The 24,456-nt window shown below is 40.8% G+C and overlaps 1 protein-coding gene across 9 annotated transcripts in view; it reads right to left on the bottom strand.

The window, feature by feature from the left end:
- LRRC7 (leucine rich repeat containing 7) overlaps positions 1 to 24,456 on the bottom strand; it is a 286,473-nt gene that overhangs the window by 61,126 nt on the left and 200,891 nt on the right. For 8 of the 9 annotated variants that reach the window (XM_075832825.1, XM_075832822.1, XM_075832823.1 and 5 more), the window contains 8 exons: positions 23,116 to 23,245; positions 21,832 to 21,947; positions 19,335 to 19,404; positions 17,530 to 17,629; positions 11,901 to 12,025; positions 5,198 to 5,398; positions 2,839 to 2,982; positions 237 to 348 (listed from right to left, as the gene is read on the bottom strand). In XM_075832825.1, the coding sequence (XP_075688940.1) occupies positions 237 to 348; positions 2,839 to 2,982; positions 5,198 to 5,398; positions 11,901 to 12,025; positions 17,530 to 17,629; positions 19,335 to 19,404; positions 21,832 to 21,947; positions 23,116 to 23,245 (998 nt within the window). The other variant, XM_075832831.1, reaches the window with a different exon arrangement.

Below are 24,456 nucleotides of genomic sequence, written 5' to 3'. Positions count from 1 at the left end.
CCCATTGAAATCAATGTGCAATCTGTGTAATGCATGGACATGCTGAGTCCTCCAGGACGAAAGACACTCTTTGTACAAAAACATGGCTGCTTTCTTTCAAAAACAGTGCCACATTGGTCCACAGGTTGCACTTGCATGCCATATTGCAGCTCAGTCCCATTCACTTCAATGGGAGTTACGGAAACATCATCGATGTACCCTACATTATGTTTAATAAAGTCATATAATAAATATACCTTTCTTATCTTTTCCCAGAAGCAACAGTTTTGGTGGATACAGAGGGGTCTCTATCAATGACGGACGCAATTCAGCTATACGCATTTCAGTTGGGCGATGTCCAAAGGGCTCCTGAAAGGCAAAAATGGCATTAGAAGTTCTTGAAAGGGCTTAGCGCAGTCTGTTGCCTAAAACATATTCAATCACTTGGCAGTGAGACAAAGTAACTTTAGGCAGAAGTCATAAAGTGCTATTATCCCAGGGAAGTCAAACACCTACGATCTAAGGCTGTCACTGCAATTAATACATTTGACAAATGCGTTCCTTCCTGTTCCCAAAGGAAATAATTAGTGAAATGTATTCATTAGGCTTAATCTTCATTCCTACACACTATGTGGGAGATTTATTAAGACTGTGATATACTTAATAATAATCAAGTTGTAGTAAGATGCGATAGTTAAGAGGTGCATGCCTCTTAATAAATTTGTCACATCTTCGGCTGTCTATGCGCCACTGAAGGAAATCTACGCCACCCAGAAGCTGGCATAGATTTTCACAAATTATAGCAAATGCATTGGGCTGTGGGTGGCCATGCCCCCGTTTGCAAAACTTCACCCACTTTTTGGAAAAGTGGTGAGTGCGGGTGAAACAACACAAAAGTCAAAATTTTTTAGACTTTTGACCCGTTTGCAATATTGGCCCCTAATGCCGCATTTTTCCGTGAACATAAATACGAACAAATGTGATCAAGTCATTTATAAACACGCAGGGAAGAGTCTCATCTAAAGTCATTAGCAAATTATTATATCATTTGGACATCCCCTTTTTAGGTTACAAGTAAATATAATAATGGAAAGTCCCCCTTGTTGAGACACCCACTTCCAGCCATCATCTACTTTCAAGGGAACGACAAGGTACTGAAAAAAGGGTCCACATCAGAACTCCCTTTCACTTATGCTTCAGCATGCCTTACAAGACAACTGGGGTTCAAGCAATAAATACAGCACTTATGAGCCTTTGTGCTAGACATCATACAGTACATGGGGATGTCTTACATTAGTAGTTATATTCTTGTATATAGGGAGCAGTATTATAGTAGTTATATTCTTGTACATAGGGGGCAGTATTATAGTAGTTATATTCTTGTATATAGGAGCATTATTATAGTAGTTATATTCTTGAATATAGGAGCAGTATTATAGTAGTTATATTCTTGTATATAGGAGCAGTATTATAGTAGTTATATTCTTGTATATAGGGGGCAGTATTATAGTAGTTATATTCTTGTATATAGGAGCATTATTATAGTAGTTATATTCTTGAATATAGGAGCAGTATTATAGTAGTTATATTCTTGTATATAGGGGGCTGTATTATAGTAGTTATATTCTTGTATATAGGAAGCAGTATTATAGTAGTTATATTCTTGTATATAGGGGGCTGTATTATAATAGTTATATTCTTGTATATAGGAGCAGTATTATAGTAGTTATATTCTTGTATATAGGAGCAGTATTATAGTAGTTATATTCTTGTATATAGGGGGCTGTATTATAGTAGTTATATTCTTGTATATAGGGAGCAGTATTATAGTAGTTATATTCTTGTATATAGGGGGCTGTATTATAATATTTATATTCTTGTATATAGGAGCAGTATTATAGTAGTTATATTCTTGTATATAGGAGCAGTATTATAGTAGTTATATTCTTGTATATAGGGTTAGTATTATAGTAGTTATATTCTTGTATATAGGGGCAGTATTATAGTAGTTATATTCTTGTATATAGGGGGCTGTATTATAATAGTTATATTCTTGTATATAGGAGCAGTATTATAGTAGTTATATTCTTGTATATAGGAGCAGTATTATAGTAGTTATATTCTTGTATATATGGGCAGTATTATAGTATTTTTATTCTTGTATATAGGAGCAGTATTATAGAGTTATATTCTTGTATATAGGAGCAGTATTATAGTAGTTATATTCTTGTATATAGGAGAAGTAATATAGTAGTTATATTCTTGTATATAGGGGCAGTATTATAGTAGTTATATTCTTGTATATAGGGGCAGTATTACCGTAGTTATATTCTTGTACATAGGGGGCAGTATTATAGTAGTTATATTCTCATTCATTTGGGTCACTACTATAAGTGTATGTTCATACGGCAACGCCAATTACGTCTGAAATTACGTCGCTGTTTCAGTCTAAAACAGCTCCTGAATTTCAGACGTTTTGAAAAGTGCACGCGTTTTTTTCTTTTTTTTTTACGAACGTAATTGGAGCTGGTTTTCATTGGAGTCAATGAAAAACGGCTCCAATTACGTCCCAAGAAGTGACATGCACTTCTTTGAGGCGGGCGTCTTTTTACGGGCCGTCTTTTGACAGCGGCGCGTAAAAAAAAGACCGTCTGCACAGAACACCGTAAGACCCATTGAATTCCGTGGGCAGATGTTTGCAGACGGTTTGGAGCCGTTTCTTCGGGCGTAATTCGAGGCGTAAAACGCCTGAATTACGTCCGTAAATAGACCGTGTTAACATACCCTAATAGTTTTATTCTTCATTTGTTCTATAATAAAATATTAAGCAATGTCCAAACATTTTTGGGGATACTTAACTGTTTTGGGGAAGAGTGGTACCTCTGATCTTTCTGAAAGTTCTTCCTTTTCTTTCCTCTTTGGGGCTTCTAGGGAATAACTACGGATGTTTCCAACATCAGATATTTGGGTCTTTTGGAATTCCTTGTGTTCCCGATTTGAAACCTGAAAATAAAGTAAAACAATTAGGAGTGAAATTTGTACACTAAAGCCAAGTGTAACTAACGTTAGGATAGCAATATATACGTCTAATGCCCCATGCACACGACCGTGCCCGTAATCACAGCTGCACAGCCACTCACATTTGTGGGCCGTGCTCCCATATAAAGTATGCGAGCACACTCCATAAAAAGCTGAAAATAGGACATGCCCTATCCTTTGCTGTTTTTTTTTTATTGTGATGGCTGTATATATGTATTTTCAATGAAGTCAAGCCTAAACTTAAACAGATTGTTTCAACAAGATAACCTGTTTGTAAAAGGAAGCCGCAACAGCGATCAGTTGTGATCACTGGGGAAGTTGCAACTGGCCGCACATTTACTCAGAGGTGCCCACTAGAGGGGACATGCAATATTACACAATACAGATTCAAATGAGTCTGCCAGGTCGGGAGCTGCTCTTTTATAGCAGCCCTTCACTCTGGTAAAGAAAGGGTGGTGCCGAGCCCAGTTAGGACATATAGAAAGGGGTCGTCTTGTTGAGACAACCTTTTTAATACTCCCCACTAAATTATCCACTGAAAATCTGCCATGTATTTATTAAGCACACATATGGATCTCAATCACCAAGATTAATTATTTAGGATTGTATTTGATTGGTGCTCTGTAGTCCTCATAGTAACTGGATCAGTAGAGAACTAGCAGGTTAATATTGGTGAAACGCTTCTGGTCTTATGGTGAAGTTCATTCATTGCTGTGGGTCGGGCTTCTGAAACTACCAGAAAACAGCCGATATGACATAGGGAATTAGACATAGAGGCCGTAGGGTTACATGCCGCCCATTGAAATGAATGGTCAACCATGTAAAAGGTGGCTGGGATGAGTATGCCAGAGTAGATGTTTACACTGGCTAATAGATGGGTGTCCAAAGCAGGAGACCCCCCTCTATGATGTCCATCTGCCCTAATGGAACATATGGATATGGGTTTGTCTTAGTGACACCATCCCTTTAACAATAATGAAATACAAAATCTTTTTGATGCAAGAACAAGGTTACTTTGCTTGAATATCTGGTTAATTTACAACAGAGGAAGCATAAAATAACAAAATCAAAATCAGGTCAGAATAAGGTAATTCACACCAGGTATAATCACAGATAATATCACATGTTACATAGTAAAACAAGGGGGCACTTTTCTACACCTCTACAAGCTTTCACCGCCCCTAAATACTTCTCATGCAGTCACCTGATTTGTAAAATATCAATTCTGTAAATTCAAAGAATGAACATGCCCTCTAAGAAAGTATTATAAGCCATGCATGAATATATATATATTAGTATCGGCTCAACTCTTCTTATTGACCTATCTTCACAGCGTTACCCATTTGTAGACAACTACCTTATGTCCCACTGGCCTGACCATACGTGGAGGGGCTATGAGTCCCTGCACATCGTCTCACTCCTCTTGTCAAAGAATGATTGACTGCACTTAAGCTGTCAGAAAATGGCTATAGATGTTATTGTGTAGGAATGGATTGTATATCTGCGGAAATGCTGCTCCCGTCTGAAGCTAAATTTTCACCCCCACTCATGTAAGGTAAATTCTAACTTCGGCCTGACTCAATAAAAAAGGCAAAAATTTGAAAACCCGTCAAAACTAATCAAAAACACGGAAGGTTAGAAAGCTGAAGACTTTAAAGAGAAGTGAGCCCCCTATCGTTTGACGTGCTGAGGATGCACGATACCTATACCTGTAATAAAATATAATTATAGGCAATAGATTCGCTCATCCAAACACTATTATGGAACTATAGGTGATGCCTGTGACAAAAAGTCTATAAACTGGTAAAGGTGGGGATAACAACCATGAATACAACCCCATGACGTTAAGCCTCAACATCAAATGAACATGACATGTGGCATTCTTAGTCACAAATGTTCCATTATGTCCAAAAATAACCAAATTTGGATCATTATAGAGGATGCAAGAAGCACATTAAGCAGATGACTTCCATTGGTCACCATGAAACACTATCATCTGACTCCAAGTGTCCCGTAGGGAACTGGATGCTTGGCCAGAATGGTGACGAGTAGGAACCTACTCGATCATTCATGTGATTGACCTCACTGTCCCACCATGCTCAGGGCCTGTGACTCAATTCATGTGTATAAGGCCAGAAAGTGGCTCATATGTAGAACACCGAAAATATTTTTGAATCACCTCAGACTTCATCTCTTTTGTTGGCATTGGCCACTTATGTTCATATTTTTCCTTGAGATTCTGCTCTGCAGTTGGCGTTGGAATGGAATTTTCCAAAGAAGAACTGTGACTTCCTTTACCGACCATGTTCTGAACGGACTTCACCATATTTTTTAAGTCTTCTGGGTAAGGTGTTGGGTATCTCTTGAGATTGATTTCAACCTGGATTTGGAAATAAAGGATAGTAGTAAAAAGATGTCTCAATTTTTGAAGGTGAAATATCTATGGGGGTCACGTACTAAACTCTATCAAACTGCCAGCCAATACATACTTGCTGCAAACAATATATATTTGCAGAATTTGTATCTGTTTCTTCAAAACCAGAGGAAATGAATGTGCATTTAGTTCGGCCTTGCTTCTGAGAAGAGACATTTCTGAGGCATGGAGCTGGGGGCAAGTGAATAAGGGAAGCTCAGAGAAGCCTTTACCTAGAGAGGTCCACATGGTCCACTGGGGTCTGGAAAGACCAATGCAAAGTCAAAGCTTCACATGCAGCAAAACTCTAACTAGTAAGACTTGCTTTTTTTTATTTAAAGGGATTGTTTGAGAATAGAAGAAATAGTCTGCTCATTTTACGGAAACCCCTCTTCTCTTTAGACTGTTTCTGGTATTGCAGCTCCGTCCTAAACATTTTAAAACCGCAATACCAGACAAAGCCCATAGACAAGGATGGCGCTGTTTCTGGAAAAATTCTTATCTGAATTTCACTGTTGGTATTTAGCAAATGTCAAATCAGAAGAAAAAGACTTTCCATATTTTCAGGGAATACTATTGATAAAAGAATAGTGCAAAACAAAGAAACGTCCAAGTAAGTCATGCCCACAAAACCAACCAGACCTATTTTTATCTCTGCCAGTTGCCCAGGTGCTTATTGGTAGGCTTAGGCTATGCTAGTAATAGTGACCTGTAGAGATCTGTGCGTCATGCCCATACCATGATTATTCCCACAGCTCTTCCCCTCCTATCCTGGTCTTGCTTCACCCCTTTGTGTCCCGAGCTCTTTAGATAACATTCTTTACATCCACCCTTTGTACATTTTCATTCATCATGCAATTGTCCAATAGGGGGCATAGTGTGCTCTCAAAATTATGTAACATTACAGCTTGTACAGGATTAGAAACAGACAAACAAGCTGACCCTCCCACAGGCTGAGAAAAGCAGATTATGGTATGAACAGGAACCTATATTTTTGTGATGCCCAAATATAAAAGGGAAGTTAAACTGCTTTAATTGGTGCGCCTAGACATGGTAGACAAGTTACTAGTGATTTTCTTTTCTTTTGGCTAACTACTAGTAACCTTCTAAAGTAGGTACCCCTAACTGAGGCTATTATCATCCTGATGAGGGTACTTAGGGACTGCAGTTGAGAAATACGGATTAAAGGCACCCATGAAGAAAAGGGTCCAGTTCAGAAAGGCCCTTTCCCCCTTTGTCATGGGCTTTATGAGCTTGGGCTTTATCAACCTCCCTTCTTCGCAGCCACTGTTATGTTAGCAAACAGGAGAAGGGGGATCTGGCCCAATAGTCATTCAACCCTTCCCTCCTAGAAGGGGTGTAATAAGTGGAAGGTGCCCATGCCACCACTCTGCCGGTCCTGATGTGAGGTACTCTGGTGGCATAGGCCAACAGATTACAGTCAGGAGCATACGTACATATGGAAGTGGGGACCTAAAAGCAAAAATCGAGATGGGGCCCATTTCCTCTGTGGACTTTGCAGCCTGTAACATGTTTAGCACAAGAAAAAAAATGCATCTATTACTCATTCATGTCTTTCTGATTGATCATTTCACTTTCGACAGGTGCAGCATTAGCAATAATAATTAGCACTAGGTGTAATATATTCATCCCTCCATTAATTTTTCTTTTCCAGGAAAAGATTACATTTATCTTGAAGAGTTCAATAATAAGTCTCAACGTTCTGAAATTAATTATATATTTTAGGAAAAAGAAACATTAGTGAAGTATGTGGCAGAATCGCGTTGCCTGGGATACACTTGAGACATGAAGAAGTGTTAAGAGCTATGTGACATTGCATATGGATGACTAAATGAGGCTTTTTTTTTAGGTTTTACAGTAAAAAAAAAAAAGTTGCATCAAACTTTTGATATAATTTTTTTTCCCTGAAAGGTCTTATAAAAGGTTGGCGAAAATTTGGATTATTATAATTTGTTAGATACATGGAGATATCTGTGAGAAGGTCAGGTTGTGTATGGGCCCTGTACTATGGTTCTTGAAGATTTGTATGTAAAACTGGGAATGTGAGGAGCTGGTCTAATGGTCCAGGGCAGTGAGTTCCACAGTATAGGTGCAGCACGGGAGAAGTCTTGCAGAAGGGAGTGAGGGGATGTTTTAAGGGATTAAGAGAATAGTTGGTGGTCATTGGTTTAATAGATGGAGATGAGAGAAGAGATGTATGATAGTGCAGCATTGTGGAGAACTTTGTTTGACTTAGGGCTCGTTCACATCAGCATCACCCTTCCGTAGATGGGTTCCGCTAGACCTTTCCGTCGGAGGAACCCATCAACAGAAAGGCAAACCGAAACTATAGCTTCCGTTTGCATTACCAATGATTTAAATGGTTCTGTTGCAAATGGTTTCTGTAAGGTTTCCATTTTTTGGTGGAAACAATAGCGCAATCGAGTACGCTATTGTTTCCGTCAAAGAAACATAAACTTTACGGAACGGAAACAAAAGGAAACCATTTGCAATGGAAGCAGTGGTTTCCATTTGCCATTGCATTGATGGGTTCCTCCAACTAAAAGGTCTAGCGGAACCCATCAACGGAAGGGTGACGCTGATGTGAACGAGCCCTTAGTAGGAGAGTTTTAAATTTCCAGAAGAAATATATATATAAACATGTATATAAAACCTACAAGACCACTACCTCCAAGGTGAGCAGAAAATTAAAGTTGAGTTGTGTCGCACCTAATGCATTTAAATGGGCTGTGACTATGACGTGTGACTGTTGTCTGTAGGCTGACCAGAGATAAAACATAGGTGTCAACTTGACGATAAACAGATATTTTCCCAAAATCTACCCCCCCCCCCATGACGAGCCAATTGGCTAAACATGTTATTTTTATGGTGGCAGGGAGATAAGCATCTACCAGAGGACTCTTGGAATTGCCTGGAAAACAATGGGTTTCAATGGGTTTGCGATCTTCTGCTTCCCACAACTGGAGACGGTCAGGTATAGTTGGGCTGTCCTCAAAGAAATTCGTTTTTTTTTACCGAATTCCTCTGAAATTGGTAGTCAGAGATAAGTCCCGTGTCTATGAACATATTAGCGGTGCAAACACTGTTATAGATCAAGGCCTTTAAGAAGATTATATTATTTTCAGCGATGACAATAGTACGGGAGAAGCTATTGAATTTGTCAGTATAATCCATGTGTAAGCTTAATGGAAGTCACAAATGCCTCATGAACACGGTTGTACAAGCAATCTAGTCCACTGACAGCTGAAATACCAAACATCTACAAAGATGTAATTGCTGCAAATTGAAGTATTTTTATTGAATGTAATGTTTAAAGTAAGGAGTTCTCAATGTCAGGGCAGTATTTATAGCACATTAAATACGAAGAATAGTGCCATACAAAGCTCACATATAGCACCACATGTCGACATAGTAGGGCCACCCATGGTGCTTACTTTTCAATACATTACTGCCTATACAATGTCATCAAAAGGCGCCAGATAGTGCTCCAATAAAACTGCAAAATCAGCAAAATACCACCATACAATGAGCAATAATACCATCATAGAGTATAAATAATTCTGCTATACCATGTATGAATAATACCACCATACAATGAGCAATAATACCATCATACAGTGTATAAATAATTTAGCCATATCATATATTAGTAATATAAATACTACCACATAAAGTCCAAATAATACCATCATACAGTGTATAAATAATCCAGCCATACCATGTATAAATAATATAAATAAAGCTACCATACAATAATCAAATAATACCATCTTACAGTGTATAAGCAATTCATCCATATGGTGTATAAATATAAATAATGCTACCATACAATGGCCAAATACCTCCATACGGTGTATAAATAATACAACCATACCGTGTATAAATAATTTAACCATACAATGCCTGAATAATACCATACACTGCATAAATAATTCAGTCATACCATGGATAAAAAAATAAAAATACTACTACTATACAATGTCCAAATAATACCATCTTATAGTGTATAAGTAATTCAGCCATACCGTGGATAAATAAAAATAATACTACTACCATACAATGCTCAAATAATACCATCTTACAGTGTATAAATAATTCAACCATACCATGTATAAATAATATCACCATACAATGCCCAAATAATGCCATCATACAGTATATAAATAATTTAGCCATATCGTGTATAAATATATTATACTACCATACAATGCCCAAATAATACCATCATACAGTGTATAAGTAATCAGCCATACCATGTATAAATACTACCATACAATGCTCAAATAATACCATCATAAAGTGCATAAATAACTCAGCAATACCGTTCAATGTGCAAATAATACAGCAAAACAACCCTCATAATGCTACAATTCAGTGCCCTTAATACAACATGAAATTCAGTAGATATTCACACTTAGTTCATACATGCACGCATCGATAAATACACTCACTACATACAAGCATATATACATATATGCAAACTCATTAGTGCATGTACTTTTGTACATATTCACACTCACTACAGGCAGGCCCACACAATTAAGGGTATGTTCACACGGCCTATTTTCGGCCGTTTTTTGGGCCGTAAAATCGGAAGCAGAACGCCTCCAAACATCTGCCCATTGGTTTCAATGGGAAAACGGCGTTCTGTTCCGACGGAGCATTTTTCGCTGCGTTTTTTACACGTAAAAAAAACGGCCACGAAAAAGAAGTGCAGGTCACTTCTTGGGACGTTTTTGGAGCTGTTTTTCATTGACTCTATCGAAAAAAGCTCCAAAAGCGGCCGTAAAAAACGCAGCGAAAATCGCGAGTGGCTTAAAAAACGTCTGAAAATCAGGAGCAAACCGCTCCGTATTTTGAGACGTTTTTGTGTTTGTGTGTGAACATACCCTTACAGCACCAATGCACGCACATGTATGCACGCTCACTACACGCAGACCCGCACGCATAATGCACACACACTGCATACATCCATACTGTAGATATTTACGACTTATAGCTTCATTCTGCGATGTGTGACATTTTATTCAGAGGTTTTCATGTTTCACACCATCAGAGCTCAAGGAGCTCCTTCCCACAGGAACGCAGTCACAGCATGATGCAGTTAGTTTTTCAGTACAACAGATTTTTCCACAATGTGGCCTATTTACATAGCAAAGCACATTATAATATGGTTGTATGAATCAAAGACATTATACATGCTTCTCCTTGCTTAAGAAATGGGCTAATCTGAGATTTTCTTGTTAGCATTGGTAACGTCTTACAGCAAGAGCTTTTCTAGTCATAGCGGACGTAGAAAAAAACCAGGAGGCATGGAAAACGTGTATCCTATATATAGATAAAGTGCACAATTGTGAAATGTTTAGCCACACCCAAAGTATAGACAACTAACGGCCTCAGAGAAAAAGGACGGACAGACTAAATATGGCGGGAGGACATGTGTTAACACCTCCTCCACAATACTGTCTGGGCTAATACTTTCTAATATGTCTCCCTGCTGGGAAGATTCTTTTATCAAATTCTAGTCTACAGAAGACTATGTTATTCCAGCTATATTCCATGCTGGGTACGCAGCTTCCCTGTCACTCCCTGGTCTGAAGGAGGGGGTTATACTTCATCTTTCCTGGAGATTGCATTAGTCTATGGACATTTTTCCGTCCATTAACTCCCATTAATTTCAGCTGCCATAAGCACACATACCTTGCTGTCTAAACAGACAATACGGGAAGGAAGTGCATGACTCCAATTCGGCCGCCCCAGGGAACTAAACACCTTATTTCTCTTTTGCCGACTTACATCTAATGAATGAGACTAAAATAAAATACATGAGAGATTCTCTTTAAATAAATTAAGTGACAGGTCAATTAAAAACTATCCACATACCTTCCAACCGTACAGTTCTTCGAGGGATTATCCTGCATAATGGACATCTCCGGGGACGGGGCTTATGCAAATATGCCCAAAAGTAGGTGTTTCTGGGATGTTTGTGGGCATTCATGGGCGGATCGGGGACAGGGCCTAAAACTATCCCGCAAAGGGGGATTTAAATGTTCATATGAGCTCCTGGTAGCTGAATAGCTGGGAGCTCATAGTATATATCTGGAGAATTTGCAAGCATTGATTGGATGAGTGATGGCTGATCTACATAGAGGGCAAAAAAATATTGTGTCTTTTAGAAACAGTGCCTCTCCTGTACATGGCTATTGTTTGGTATTACAGTTCAGCTCCATTGCAGTGAATAAGGCTGAACTGCAATACCACGCACAACCTGCGGACAGGTGTAGCGCTGTTTGCGGAAGAAAGCCGCCATGTTTTTCTCATCTATTTAGCTCCTATAAACTGAATTGTGATGACTTGTGTAATAGTATTATCAGCAACCTTCCTCCCATGCATGTACAGGCTATTAATATTCAGTGGCTGCTTAGGTCAGCTTTAACCTTGAACTGACCTTGACTTTTCCCGGAGCCTCCTCTTCCTCTTTTTTGTCTTCAAACTCGAATGCCACGGTCATCCTCTGCTGTCGCTGCTCTTCCCAGAGCGTGGGGTTAAAACTGTCAGTGTCAGACTGGAAATCTGTATTAGAAGCAGACAGTGACGCTCACATGGGGTTGACAGGAAATTATTAAGGTTGTCAAAAACAGATTCCCATCTCCCAACCTTTGCAAGCCCAATTACGAGTGAGACACTGGATAGAAAAAACAAAAATAGTTCCTACCATATGTTCACATCATTAGCCTCAGTCATTTGTAAACCTCACTGATAAATATAGCCATGAACATATGGACACATGATCACATAACAATATTCCCATGAAAATAAAAAGCAAACCCCCTCCCCCCCCAAAAAAAAACAAAAAATCTCCGGTAAATATCGGTTATTGGTTTGTCCTCTTCTATCAAGGTCTCTTAAACATTTTATTGTACCCGTTCTTGGAAAGTTGGGTGACAACCAATATGGCGCCGTTATTATCGTTTTTACGGGGGTTGTCACCCCATTTTCTAAAAGGGGTTTTCACAGGATATAAAAATCTAAACTGTGCAATATAATAACCATGTCCTGCTGATTCTACAAACGTGAAGATACGTCAGGTGAGCGCAGTGGCCAATCACTGGCTGCAGCGATGACTTTCCATCCCTAGTAACTTCACCGTGGTCTACCGCCAGCAACAGTGATGATGTTCTGGCCGTAGTGACATCACCGCAGCGGCGAGAGATTGGCTGTAATGGTCGCCTGACATAAGCACCATACTATTGATTTATACCTCAATACAGCAAAGAAACTGACGCTTCAATCGTGTTTTTTATGATGACTAAAGGTCCTTTTACACCGGCCAATTATCGGGCAAACGCTCGTTCATCGACTGATTGCAGTTTTAAATTGCCGAAAAATGATCGCTGCCAGCAGCACATCTCCCTGTGTAAACAGGGGGACATGCTGCCAACATGATAGAAATGTATGGCGACGAGCGATCGGAATAACAAGCACTCGTCCCCATACTAGCTCCTTGGAGCAAACGAGCGCCGATCAACAAGCTGTCTCATTGATCGGCGCTCGTTGTAACGGCCAAAATGGACCTTTAATCTTCGTAGTTGACTTTCATAATTAAAAGGGGTTCTTCAATTTGGATAAGAAGGGATTAAAAGGGTCCCTTGACAAAAAGCTAATCACAAAGTGTCCTCCTGCTGGGACCCCCAGCGATCAGCTGTTATCTGTGAGGAAACCTGACAGTAAGTGTTCAATTTCCCTGCAGCGCCACCTCAGGGGAAATTAAGCATTACACAATGCCCATTCACACAAATGTGTTATCTGTGTAATACAGGACAGTACAGGTCCTCCAGAGACGCTCTATATAACCGCTCTCCACTCTGACCAGGACATGAGGACCCTGAACAGAGGACCCCCTCTATTAACTTTGAACACCCTAATAGGGTGTATGAAAATAGGATTTCTGAACTGGACAGCCCCTTTAACTGGTTCCCGATCGCTGGTTGCGTATTTACGGCCAGTGGTCAGGGTCCTTAAAACTATTTATGGCACGGGTTTTAACTTGCTGCCCGAACAATCAGGCAGCTGAATGTCGGGACCCTGAGGAGTGGATAGAAGCAGCTTTCGCTGCTTCTGTCTTCTCCGATCTCTTTTACACAGCGCTCAATGAGCGCTGTGTAGAGGAATAGTGGCCGCGCCGCTGTCGCTATTGGTCCCGGCGATCATGTGACTGGTCACATGATCGCCGGGTGCCGTTAGTGGCAGACTGCTGCTGGGTCTTACTAGACCCAGGACAGCTCTATTAGTGACAATCGTCACTATGAGAGGGCTGATTTCCCCTGTAACTGGGGCTGCTGTGCAGCTCCAGTTACAATGGAAAAGCATGGTGTAAAAGAAAGAAAAAATATATAAAGTTCCCCAAAGGTCTTTTCTGACCTTTGAGGGACAGACCATAGTAATAAAATAAAAATACCCTAAAGTGAATTTTTTTTTTGTAATAAATACACAAAATACCCACCCCAAAAAACGTTCCCCCCCCCCCGCCAATTATTGTTGTAACGCTAGCCCTGACCCAATTACCCTAATAGAGACATGTAATATATTAAAATTTTCGGAAGAGAATGACGATCACAAATAAAAGGTCTATTTTAGGGTAAAACTATGTTATTACCAAAAACAATAGCTGAAAAGTCAAAAAAAGCTTATTTTTTTTACTATTATTTTCAAACTTTAAGTCTAAACATTCTAAGATAGCAAAAAGGATGTGTACAAAAATGATATAAAAAGAAACCTGTATTGCCTACGGAAAAAACATCGCAACAATAACATCGCTAGCCCAAAAAATAAAAAGTTATAGCCATTTAACTAACACGTGCTAAAAATGGCTAAACGGTGTCTGGTCCTGAAGGCTCAAAATAGTCCTGAACTGGTTAAAGTTAGATGATGCATTATTCCGTACAGTAATACCACATATTACACAGTGTTGTTGAAGCTTTTATATACTTGGAATACTCAACTAATAGGAAATTCCGCTACAGATCATCTTTCTTATCATTTTTTAGGGAGTACTACAAGCACCAAACTTACTAAGAAGTTACTAAGCCCCTCCACCAGAGACCAACACGGTCACCTTCTATATCACAGAAGTCCTAGTAGTACATATTGGTACACCAGTACTTACAAGAGCAGATTTCTGTTCTAGAATATATACACAGTGTGGTAGAGGGCAAATGAGACCACCATAGAACTGGGAATACTTGGACCCACCAGATGAGATGATCCTGAGGACAACCCGTATCTACATAGAACATGTTCACGTTCATTTTTTATTTCATTGTAATCTTTGTTGTTATCATTGCACACAGGACAGATCATCAATAAGATCTAATAGGTTATTTGTGATCATCCCATAAGAAATAGACCCTGATCGCAAGTGATTGTCTTCAAAGTCTCCTCCAAATTGGGTTGTCTTCTGCTGGACCTTTGTGGCTCTGTTGTATTAGCGCTCCCAGATGGATCCTCTGGTGGATCAGTCTGACCCTGGATGAGACATTGTCTTCCTGATGGAGGTTTTCATTACAGGGACAGAAGACCTATGTGGTGAAATTCATGATCTAGGACTTCTACCAAATTCTAAAACTATGAAGCGCCACAACAAGTTTGAAGCTGCTCATAGATTTCCATTAATCTCGGACACAATACTCCAAACCAATGGTCATCGAAATCAATAAATCTTGGCTTACAGTAGTTTCAAGGAGTCTCTGAGTGGCACCAAAGGGGTTTGAATGGTCTATAGAGCCTAAGGGCATGCCCAGACGTGGCGGAGTTCTTCCGCCACTGTCCGCATCAATGCCGCACAGAACCTGCGTTGCAATTCTGTTGCGGCTTTGCCTAAAATGGGCATTAAATTGATGCGGACTAGCCGTTGCGTATTGAGGGGAAGAGGGCTTCCCTTCTCTCTATGGGTATGTTCACACGAGGGCGTCCGTAACGGCTGAAATTACGGGGATGTTTCAGCCTGAAAACATCCCCGTAATTTCAGCCGTAACGGCATGTGCAGGCGCTTGAACGCCGCGTCCATTACGGACGTAATTGGCGCTGATATTCATTGGAGTCAATGAATAACGGCTCCAATTACGGCCAAAGAAGTGACAGGTCACTTCTTTGACGCGGGCGTCTATTTACGCGCCGTCATTTGACAGTGGCGCGTAAATTACGCCTCGTGTGAACAGACAAACGTCTGCCCATTGCTTTCAATGGGCAGATATTTGTCAACGCTATTGAGGCGCTATTTTCAGACGTAATTCGGGGCAAAAACGCCCGAATTACGTCCGTAAATAGGCCGTGTGAACATACCCTATCAGTGCAGGATAGAGAGAAGGGACAGCCCTTTCCCTAGTAAAAGTAAAAGAATTTCATACTTACCCGGCTGTTGTCTTGGTGACGCGTCCCTCTTTCGGCATCCAGCCCGACCTCCCTGGATGACGCGGCAGTCCATGCGACCGCTGCAGCCAGTGATTGGCCTGTGATTGGCTGCAGCCTGTGATTGGCCTGTGATTGGCTGCAGCCGTCACTTGGACTGAAACGTCATCCCGGGAGGCCGGACTGGAGGAAGAAGCAGGGAGTTTTCGGTAAGTAGGAACTTCTATTTTTTTTTACAGGTTGATGTATATTGTGATCGGTAGTCACTGTCCAGGGTTCAGAAACAGTTACTGACGATCGCTTAAATCTTTCAGCACCCTGGACAGTGACTATTTACTGACGTCGCCTAGCAACTCTCCCGTAATTATGGGTGCACACACGTAGTCATCCGTAATTACGGGAGCCCCATTGACTTCCTCAGTCTGGCTGTAGACCTAGAAATACACAGGTCCAGCCAGAATGAAGAAATGTCATGTTAGTAAAACCAATACGCATCCGCAGCACAAATAACATGTGCATGACAGCTGCGGACTTCATTGCGGAATTTTGACTCTCCATTGAAGTCAATGGAGAAATTCTGCAATGAGTCCGCAACAAGTCCGCTACACGTCCGCAACAGTCAGTGTATGCTGCGGACACCAAATTCCGCTACGCAGCCTATGCTCCGCAGCGGAATTGTCCGCAACATGTAAACGAACCCAACCACAAAGCTGTGGAAGGCAATGGAGAAACGTGTACGCTGCGGATTTTTGCTACGGACTGTCCGCAGCGGAATTCCAGAACAATTCCGCCACGTGTGGTCATGCCCTAATGGACTGACACGTCCCTTATGGCTGGTGAGGCATCTCCCCGTTTCCTTATTCCTCCAGTTGCTGGTGCACGTGCCGCCAGTAGAAGAGAAGGTCTAGCTTTTTTTCTACTCTGGTAAATCTCTTTCCTCAATATCAAGAGCATTTTGGCATCATAACGGCTTGATAGCTCCTCAGATATAGTCATGTTGTAGACTGGTTGTGGCATCAGACGGATATATCACACCATTTATATATCCAGTGTTATTTAAAAAAGCTAAATTAGTACATTAAAAAGTTTTGCAACTTTCTAATATACTTAACGTTTCAATTCCTTACTATTTTTCAAAAGATCTGCTTGTTGTCAGTGAATGAAAGCATTCTCATTTAGATCCAGAGTCTGACAATGCATGCAGAGCTAATACTTCACAGCTGAGCGTTTGTTACAACTGTATCCAGACTAGACAACCCTCTGTGTGTTAAATGCAGAAACAGCACAAGTCCCTCTCCTCTCATGACTGTTTGCTACAATGTGAATAAAGGCTATGAGCCTGGAGTACAGACTGTGTAATTCACTGAGGATTGGGTAGACTGCAAAACAGTGTAGCAAACTCTCAGCTGTGAGAAATATTAGGTCAGTACAGGGTTTATATGCTATGGATGTCGACAATGTTTCCATCCACTGACTGGAAGCAGAGATCTTGAAAATGTTGAGCGTGTAAAACACAAAAGTATATTAGAAAGTTGCAGAACTTTTCATTATTCAATGGTTACTCGCAATTTACATAAAACCAGCAAATGCGTCTGTGACCTCCATGTGAGCTGAGCTCCAGAGTAGAAGACCATTCATGGAGGAACGCAGCAGCTGTAGAGAATAATCACCTTCATCCCCACGTGGCTGCTGCGGGAACATGTAATTGGTTAATACCCTCTGCTTGGTGTCAGGATGAGCTTCCGTCTGTAGAGGAATGAGAGCTTTGGACTGAAAGAAAAAAAAAATATATATATATACATTTTTGTATAATGAAAAATTATAAAATCTTCCAATATACTACCTTGGTCTTGGTTTTCAAGATCTCTGCTTGCTTTTATTTAGTAGGTACATTCATTGTTTACTTCCAGTGCATACAATTCTGTCCACCATCATGTGATGGACACAGGTGACGGGATCGTTACAGGATCGTTACAGGGTCATGTGATGGACACATAGGAGCTGCTATCGTTACAGGGTCATGTGATGGGCACACACATGCTAGGACCATTACAGGGTCATGTGATGGACACACAGGTGCTGGGATTGTTACAGGGTCATATAATGGACACACGTACACGGATCATTACAGGGTCATGTGATGGACACACAGGTGATGGGATCGTTACAGGGTCATGTGATGGACACACAGGTGATGGGATCGTTACAGGGTCATGTGATGGACACACACATGCTGGGATCATTACAGGGTCATGTGATGGACACACACATGCCGGGATCATTACAGGGTCATGTGATGGACACACAGGTGCTGGGATCGTTACAGGGTCATGTGATGGACATACAGGTGCTGGGATCGTTACAGGGTCATGTGATGGACACACAGGAGCTGCGATCGTTACAGGGTCATGTGATGGACACACAGGTGCTGGGATTGTTACAGGGTCACATAATGGACACATGTACACGGATCGTTACAGGCTCATGTGATGGACACACAGGTGATGGGATCATTAGAGGGTCATGTGAAGGACACACAGGTGCTGGGATCATTACAGGGTCATGTGATGGACACACAGGTGCTGGGATCGTAAGAAGAGACAGCTCTGATACACATACTGTAACGATCCCAGCACTTGTCTGCCAATTACATGACCATGCACAAAATTTTATCCACTGGAAGTAAACAATGAATGTTCCTACAGAATAACAGCAAGCAGGGATCTTGAAAACCATGAGTAATTAATACAGAAAGAATATTAGTAACTTGTATAACTTTTAATTATACAAAAAAATAACATTTACTGAAATCAGACAATCCTTTAAGTCATGTGACCATGGTGGACTATCTCGGTATCTTTCTTATTAGCAAGTATATTATAAACAATTTTATTTGCTTATTTCCAGCACAGTAAAGGGGTCTTCAAAAATGCAACCGAGTCCCGATATACCCTTTACAAACACTTACAATCTACACAATACAGATTGGATAACTTTCTAGCTCTGTGTGATATTTTGTAACTTTCAAGACTAAACCATGTAATGTCTCCTGTAGTCAGGCACATGCATCGTGGTGATGGGGCCCTATAACTAAGATTAAAATGGGCCCCCCTTCAAGTGCTGGTACAAGACACGGGGACTTGGTGCTCGTCCCTCCCCTTACTCTTTCTATCAACCTTGGGCTAATTCCCCACACCCTTATTTTCTAAAGTATGGGATCCCCACCACCCATTAAATTAAGGGGTGGAGCCAACGTTGACATGGTCCTTTTTCTCCAGGGTCCCCATAACGAACGTACTGCCCGCCTCTATGGCACATACATCTGTGCCTGTTCCTCTAGACTTACAGTCAATATTACTATGATCAGTGGTGCAGCTCCATAGGCATCAATGTTTATATCTATAAATATACATCCTCAGCCTCATATTGTATATAGGGAGCTGGAGTTAGAAGAACGGAGAGATGAAGCTTTTACCTGATTGTCTGAAAGCCACAGAGCAGCAAGTTCCTTAAGTTTTGTAAAGCTGAAGGGCAAATTCTTTAACCTGAAAACGAACAAGAAAAAGTCAAATCATTGAGGGGTAAGATGACGTATGTTTATGGTGGGGGTTGGACGGTACCGCGCTGAAGAATGACGGGGTCACTGCTGCAGATACTAATTTTGGAGAGAAGCCACTTTAAAAGTTATATAGGGAACAGTTGATACGTTTTTGGACTCCTGAAAGGGGCCGGCACATTGTCCACCAGCAATTAAAGGATTGTCTCAGAAGAAGCCCACTAGGATCATTGTCTCACTGGCGGGGTCCAACCTCCCGATCTCGTCCTCTATAGGCCGTATGGTCAGCGCATTATAGTCAATGGGTGACCATTTGGCCACTGACCGGTTGGATACCCGCCGATCGGACATCGATGGCATATCCTAGCAATGTCATCAATGTCTCTGCTGAGAAAATATGATGGCTGCTCTAAATATTCTTGATAGGATACAGGATGCATTAGGCGGTGCCATTGTTCTTATGATGGCGCTTGAAGGCTAACAAGGAATTTAAGAATTTTATGTTTTTTTATGTTATGGGCAAGGATAGTAACTCCAAGATGGCGCCCAAACTTTCTGCATAGTTCTTGAATTGGCTACAGGGCTACTCCATAATTAAAACAGAGGCACTGTGTAATAGAATTGAATAGAAGTGAGCACAGATGAAAGTCCAGTCCGATTAGGCCATACTTACTGATACAAGGGCAAGCTCAATCGCCAGCTCCCAGCAGGATGCAGACAAGCACAATGCTACATGGAGGAAGGTTACACTGATGAACATCCACTGTGTGCAATGATAATACTAAGTACCCATCCCCCTCGTGAATAGTAGGTGTGAGAGTGGATGATCATCAGTATTTTGCACCTGTGTAACCTTCCTCCATGTAGCATTGTGCTTGTCTGCATCCTGCTGGGATCTGCCGATTGAGCTTGCCCTTGGTATCAGTAAGTATGGCTTTTTTCTGTGATTTTTTTCAAAGTAAATATATGTCCCCTTATTATGTGGTTCCCTGTCCAATTAGGATACATGAACATCTTAGAGGGGTACTGCAATTTGGAACCCCCTACAATTATCCAAGGATGCACTGACAGTTCTGTAAATCAGGCCCTATCTAAGGACCCAGTGGGGGGCACAGAGGTGGTAAGAGGTCCATGACTCTTATTGGTCCAGATGATTCTTAGTCTTACCGCAATCAGTATACGCAAATGGAGCAGAAAATAGTGACCTAATTTAAGGGGTGCAACTTCTCAAGAAGTGCAGGGTATTTACACTCAGATATGTTGTATGATTTGCACTGGACTGATGATTTGTACGTCCCTTCTAAATTATTTTAGACTTGTTTGTACGGCATAAAGTAAATGTAAGGCGTCCGTGCAGTAATCTAATTATATTCTGAGTTTCAAGTGATCCCTATACAATGTTTGTTTGAAGGTGTTTTAGGTTAATGCAGTTTTACAGCAGCCCCTATTCACACGGCGCTATATACAACACGGTGGTCTGATAAGTAATAATTGAAGCCCATGTGTGATGTGTACTACAACTGATTGCTTCCTCCAATAGAAGCCGCTCTCGTTGATGATCCTTCACTTTCCAAGTCTTCAAGGTGGAAGCAATAAAAACAACATGGCTGTGTGTGGCCTCTTTAATTTATTTTCTTTTAATTTATATTTATAGAACTATATCGCTTGTAAAATGTAGAAATGCTTTTATGCCTGAGTTACATTAAAGAAAATTGTGAAAAAAAAATGACACCTCATTGATTGGTAGAGAAAGCAAACATGGCGAGGGGGTAGGAGATGTCGGGAAATAAGATAGGGGGGGGGGGGGGCGGGGCACCAATCTAAATCTTTGCCCCGGGTGCAGGAGAACCTAGCTACGCCTCTGCCCTTTACTATTTTACAAAAACAATACTGAAAGCGAGGGCCATGGAAAGATGGTTAAAAAATGAGTGACCTGTACAGAACCCAGAGTCGGGGTCAGCAGTAATCAAACTTAGGTAGACACCAAGGCCCACGGGGCTTGTGGAGTTGATGGCGATGTTGAATGTCAAGCCAAGGGTAGGTTAATTGTTGGCCCATCGTAACTCTGTTGCCCTTGGGCCCACATGCACCTGGAGCTGGCCCTACCTGAAACGTCAACCGCTAGACAAGCTTTATTGCCCAACCTCACTAATGCTCTTGTGGTTGACTAGACAGGATCATGGCTTGTCAATGGGCAGTCCAACAATGTCTGCCAGGTAGTGTATGCGGGCTTTAGATGTAATGCTCCTTTTTGGATTGAATGTTAGGGACAGGGATTCAGGGGTTAATTGCGGGATTCCAGAAATGAGTTGGAGGATGGGATCTCATGATGAACGCCTCTCAGATGAACTTGGACCTTCATGATCACGGTTTAATTTCCCTTGTGTGCGATTTCATGACCACATTATTATTGTACCTGTTATCACTCAAGTTCAACACTCTCAGTTTTTGCATCTGGCCAATTTCTTCAGGGAGAAACTCCAACTTGTTTGACCGAAGAGACATCACTGTGACATTTTTGCAATTTCCAATCTAACAGGAAAACATAATGACATACTTTCAATTCTTCTCCATTTTTAAGATCTCTGCTTGCTGTCAATGAATGGGATCGTTTTGCTACAATGTATCAGCCCAGGTCAAATGGATCAGTCAGGAGTCTAGGCTGTTTATCTTACGGAGCATTGTCTAGAGTCTAGACTGCATGCAATTGTAGCAAACCCTCAGCTGTGACAGCATTCTTGTTTTCATCCAGAGAAGGAAAACCCATGCACATCCAATACTTCTTACAGCTGAGAGTTTGCTACAATTGGATCCAGTCTGGGCAATCTTCTGCCCAGCGACAACTGCGGGGGCAGTTTTAAATAAGATGCGCATTGAATTTAATTGGCACTTTAATTGATTTGTATAAAGGCGGACTCTCACGGGCCGGTAGGTACTGGTAGTTGGCACTGTGGATAAAAACCTCATACTAAACCTGTTATCTTGAGTTGTATTTTGTAGGTATTGTCAAATGTTTTAAGGAATATGGACACAGTTTGCTGATTAAAGAGGGTGTCCAGTGGAGAAAACCCATTTCCATACACCCGATTAGTGAATTCTTAGTTAATAAAGGGGGGTCCGCAGTTCAGTATGCTCATCTTTTGGTCAGAGTGGAGAGAGGTTACATAGAGCGCCTCTCGTTCTGGAGGATCTGTCCTGTATTACACGGACACATTGATACGAATGGACACTGTGTGATGCTTCTTTTCTCCTGTGGTGGCACTGCAGGGAAATTGAACACTTACTGCCATGTTTCCCCACAGACTACAGCTGATCGCTGGGGTTTCCTGGACAGGGCGACACTTTATGATCAGTTTATTGTCAAGGGAACATTTTAAAATGTAAAGATTGTCCATAGCAGAGAACCCCTTTAAAATACCAGCTTTAAACAATTCTGACAATTTCTTTAACAATTCTGACAATTTTTGCTAATTTTATTTGAAATAACTCTGCGATTTATATGATTTTTGCTTCATTTTCACCAGATTTTATTTATTTTTTTAAATCTGTGTACAGTGCTGCGGAATATGTTGGCGCTATATAACTGAATACAATTAATAATTAGAATTGAACACCGCTGACCACACATCACAGATTCAACTTCTCCATTTCTTTTTTGCACATTGTCCACCGAATATCAACAATATTATTATCTACTCACCTCCCGAGGAAGTTCTGTCAGGAAGTTCTCATCCACGGCCATTGTGCGCAGACTGTGCAGGTATCCAATGGTGGCCGGCAAACTCTCCAGTTCATTACAACTGCAATCAAACTCTTCTAACAAAGATAAACTGAAAGTTTAGAAGAAGATTTATTCAGCAAATCCTAAGGCAATACACCCACTTCAACAGATATCACCAGACGGTACAATCAGATTAACGAGGAACAGAGGACACTTCATTAATTCAAATTAGAGACACTTATCTTTTGTACAATTAGTATAAGTCTTGGAATTTCTGCCTCATTGTAGAGTTTTGTGGAAGTGTTGTCTGAGAAGATATATTCTGAAATTTTCAGAAACAGCGCCACTCTTGACCAGAGGCTGGTTCTGGTATTGCAGCTCAGCCCCTTTCACTTGAAAGAGAAATGAAGACCCTGTTCTAATACAACTTACGGGCATCTGTCACTATGGTTGCCCCCTTTAAATTGGGGAATCTACAAAATACACTAATAGGGGTGAACCAGTCTGCATTGACTAAAAGGGGGTTGTCTGGTTTTGAAAAACAATTTTCAAATACCCTATTACGGCAATAAGAGATAAAAGAGAGGAGTTCCTCATTCATAGCTGCCATTATTTAGCAGGAGGAGAGATACACTCTTTTGGGAAGACCCAGCACATAAATGTTTTCCATAGACAGTCCATTAATTTCAAAGGGAACTGTGTAATGCTTAAATTCCCCTGTGGGGGTGCTGCAGGGAAGGTAAACACCTGCTGTAAGGTTCCGCCACATTACAGTTTCTTGCAGGGAGTCCCAGCAGCAACAAACCCTACAATCAGCTTATTTTTGGGGGCACCATACTAACAAAAAGGGATTGTCCAAAGCAGAGAACCCTATAAGTGCTGATATGAAGGTGCTTTCTTGTCTCATAGACTTATTGGAAGCAAGAAGTGTTTTATTTGAGTCTGGGGGATCTTATATAAACCTTCTTGGTCTGCCATAAGTCAGCTACTAAGAGGTAGTTAATTGCACGTAGTGTGCTAGATCCACCCCCCCCCCACCCCAAACTTGTTTTAGTGACACTTGCCCTTTAAAAATCTGCATTTTCTGTAAAAGTAATTTCTGTCTTTTATATAATTTGCGTAATTTTAACCTCTAACCTGTGGCTTTCCGGATGTTCCAAAACTACAACTCCCAGAATGCAAAAATGTTCTAGTGACACTTGCCCTTTAAAAATTAGCATATTCGTACATTTGTATTTTGAGAAAAAGTTAATAAAGAAAACCTTTTAAAAAAAAAAAATTAGCATTTTCTGTAAAATTTACTTCTGTCATCATATATTT

The sequence above is a fragment of the Rhinoderma darwinii genome, chromosome 7, assembly GCF_050947455.1.
Source record: "Rhinoderma darwinii isolate aRhiDar2 chromosome 7, aRhiDar2.hap1, whole genome shotgun sequence".
NCBI lineage: Eukaryota > Metazoa > Chordata > Amphibia > Anura > Rhinodermatidae > Rhinoderma > Rhinoderma darwinii.
The sequence above is the reverse complement of the archived record's forward strand: the minus strand, read 5'-3'. Positions and strand labels throughout refer to the sequence as shown.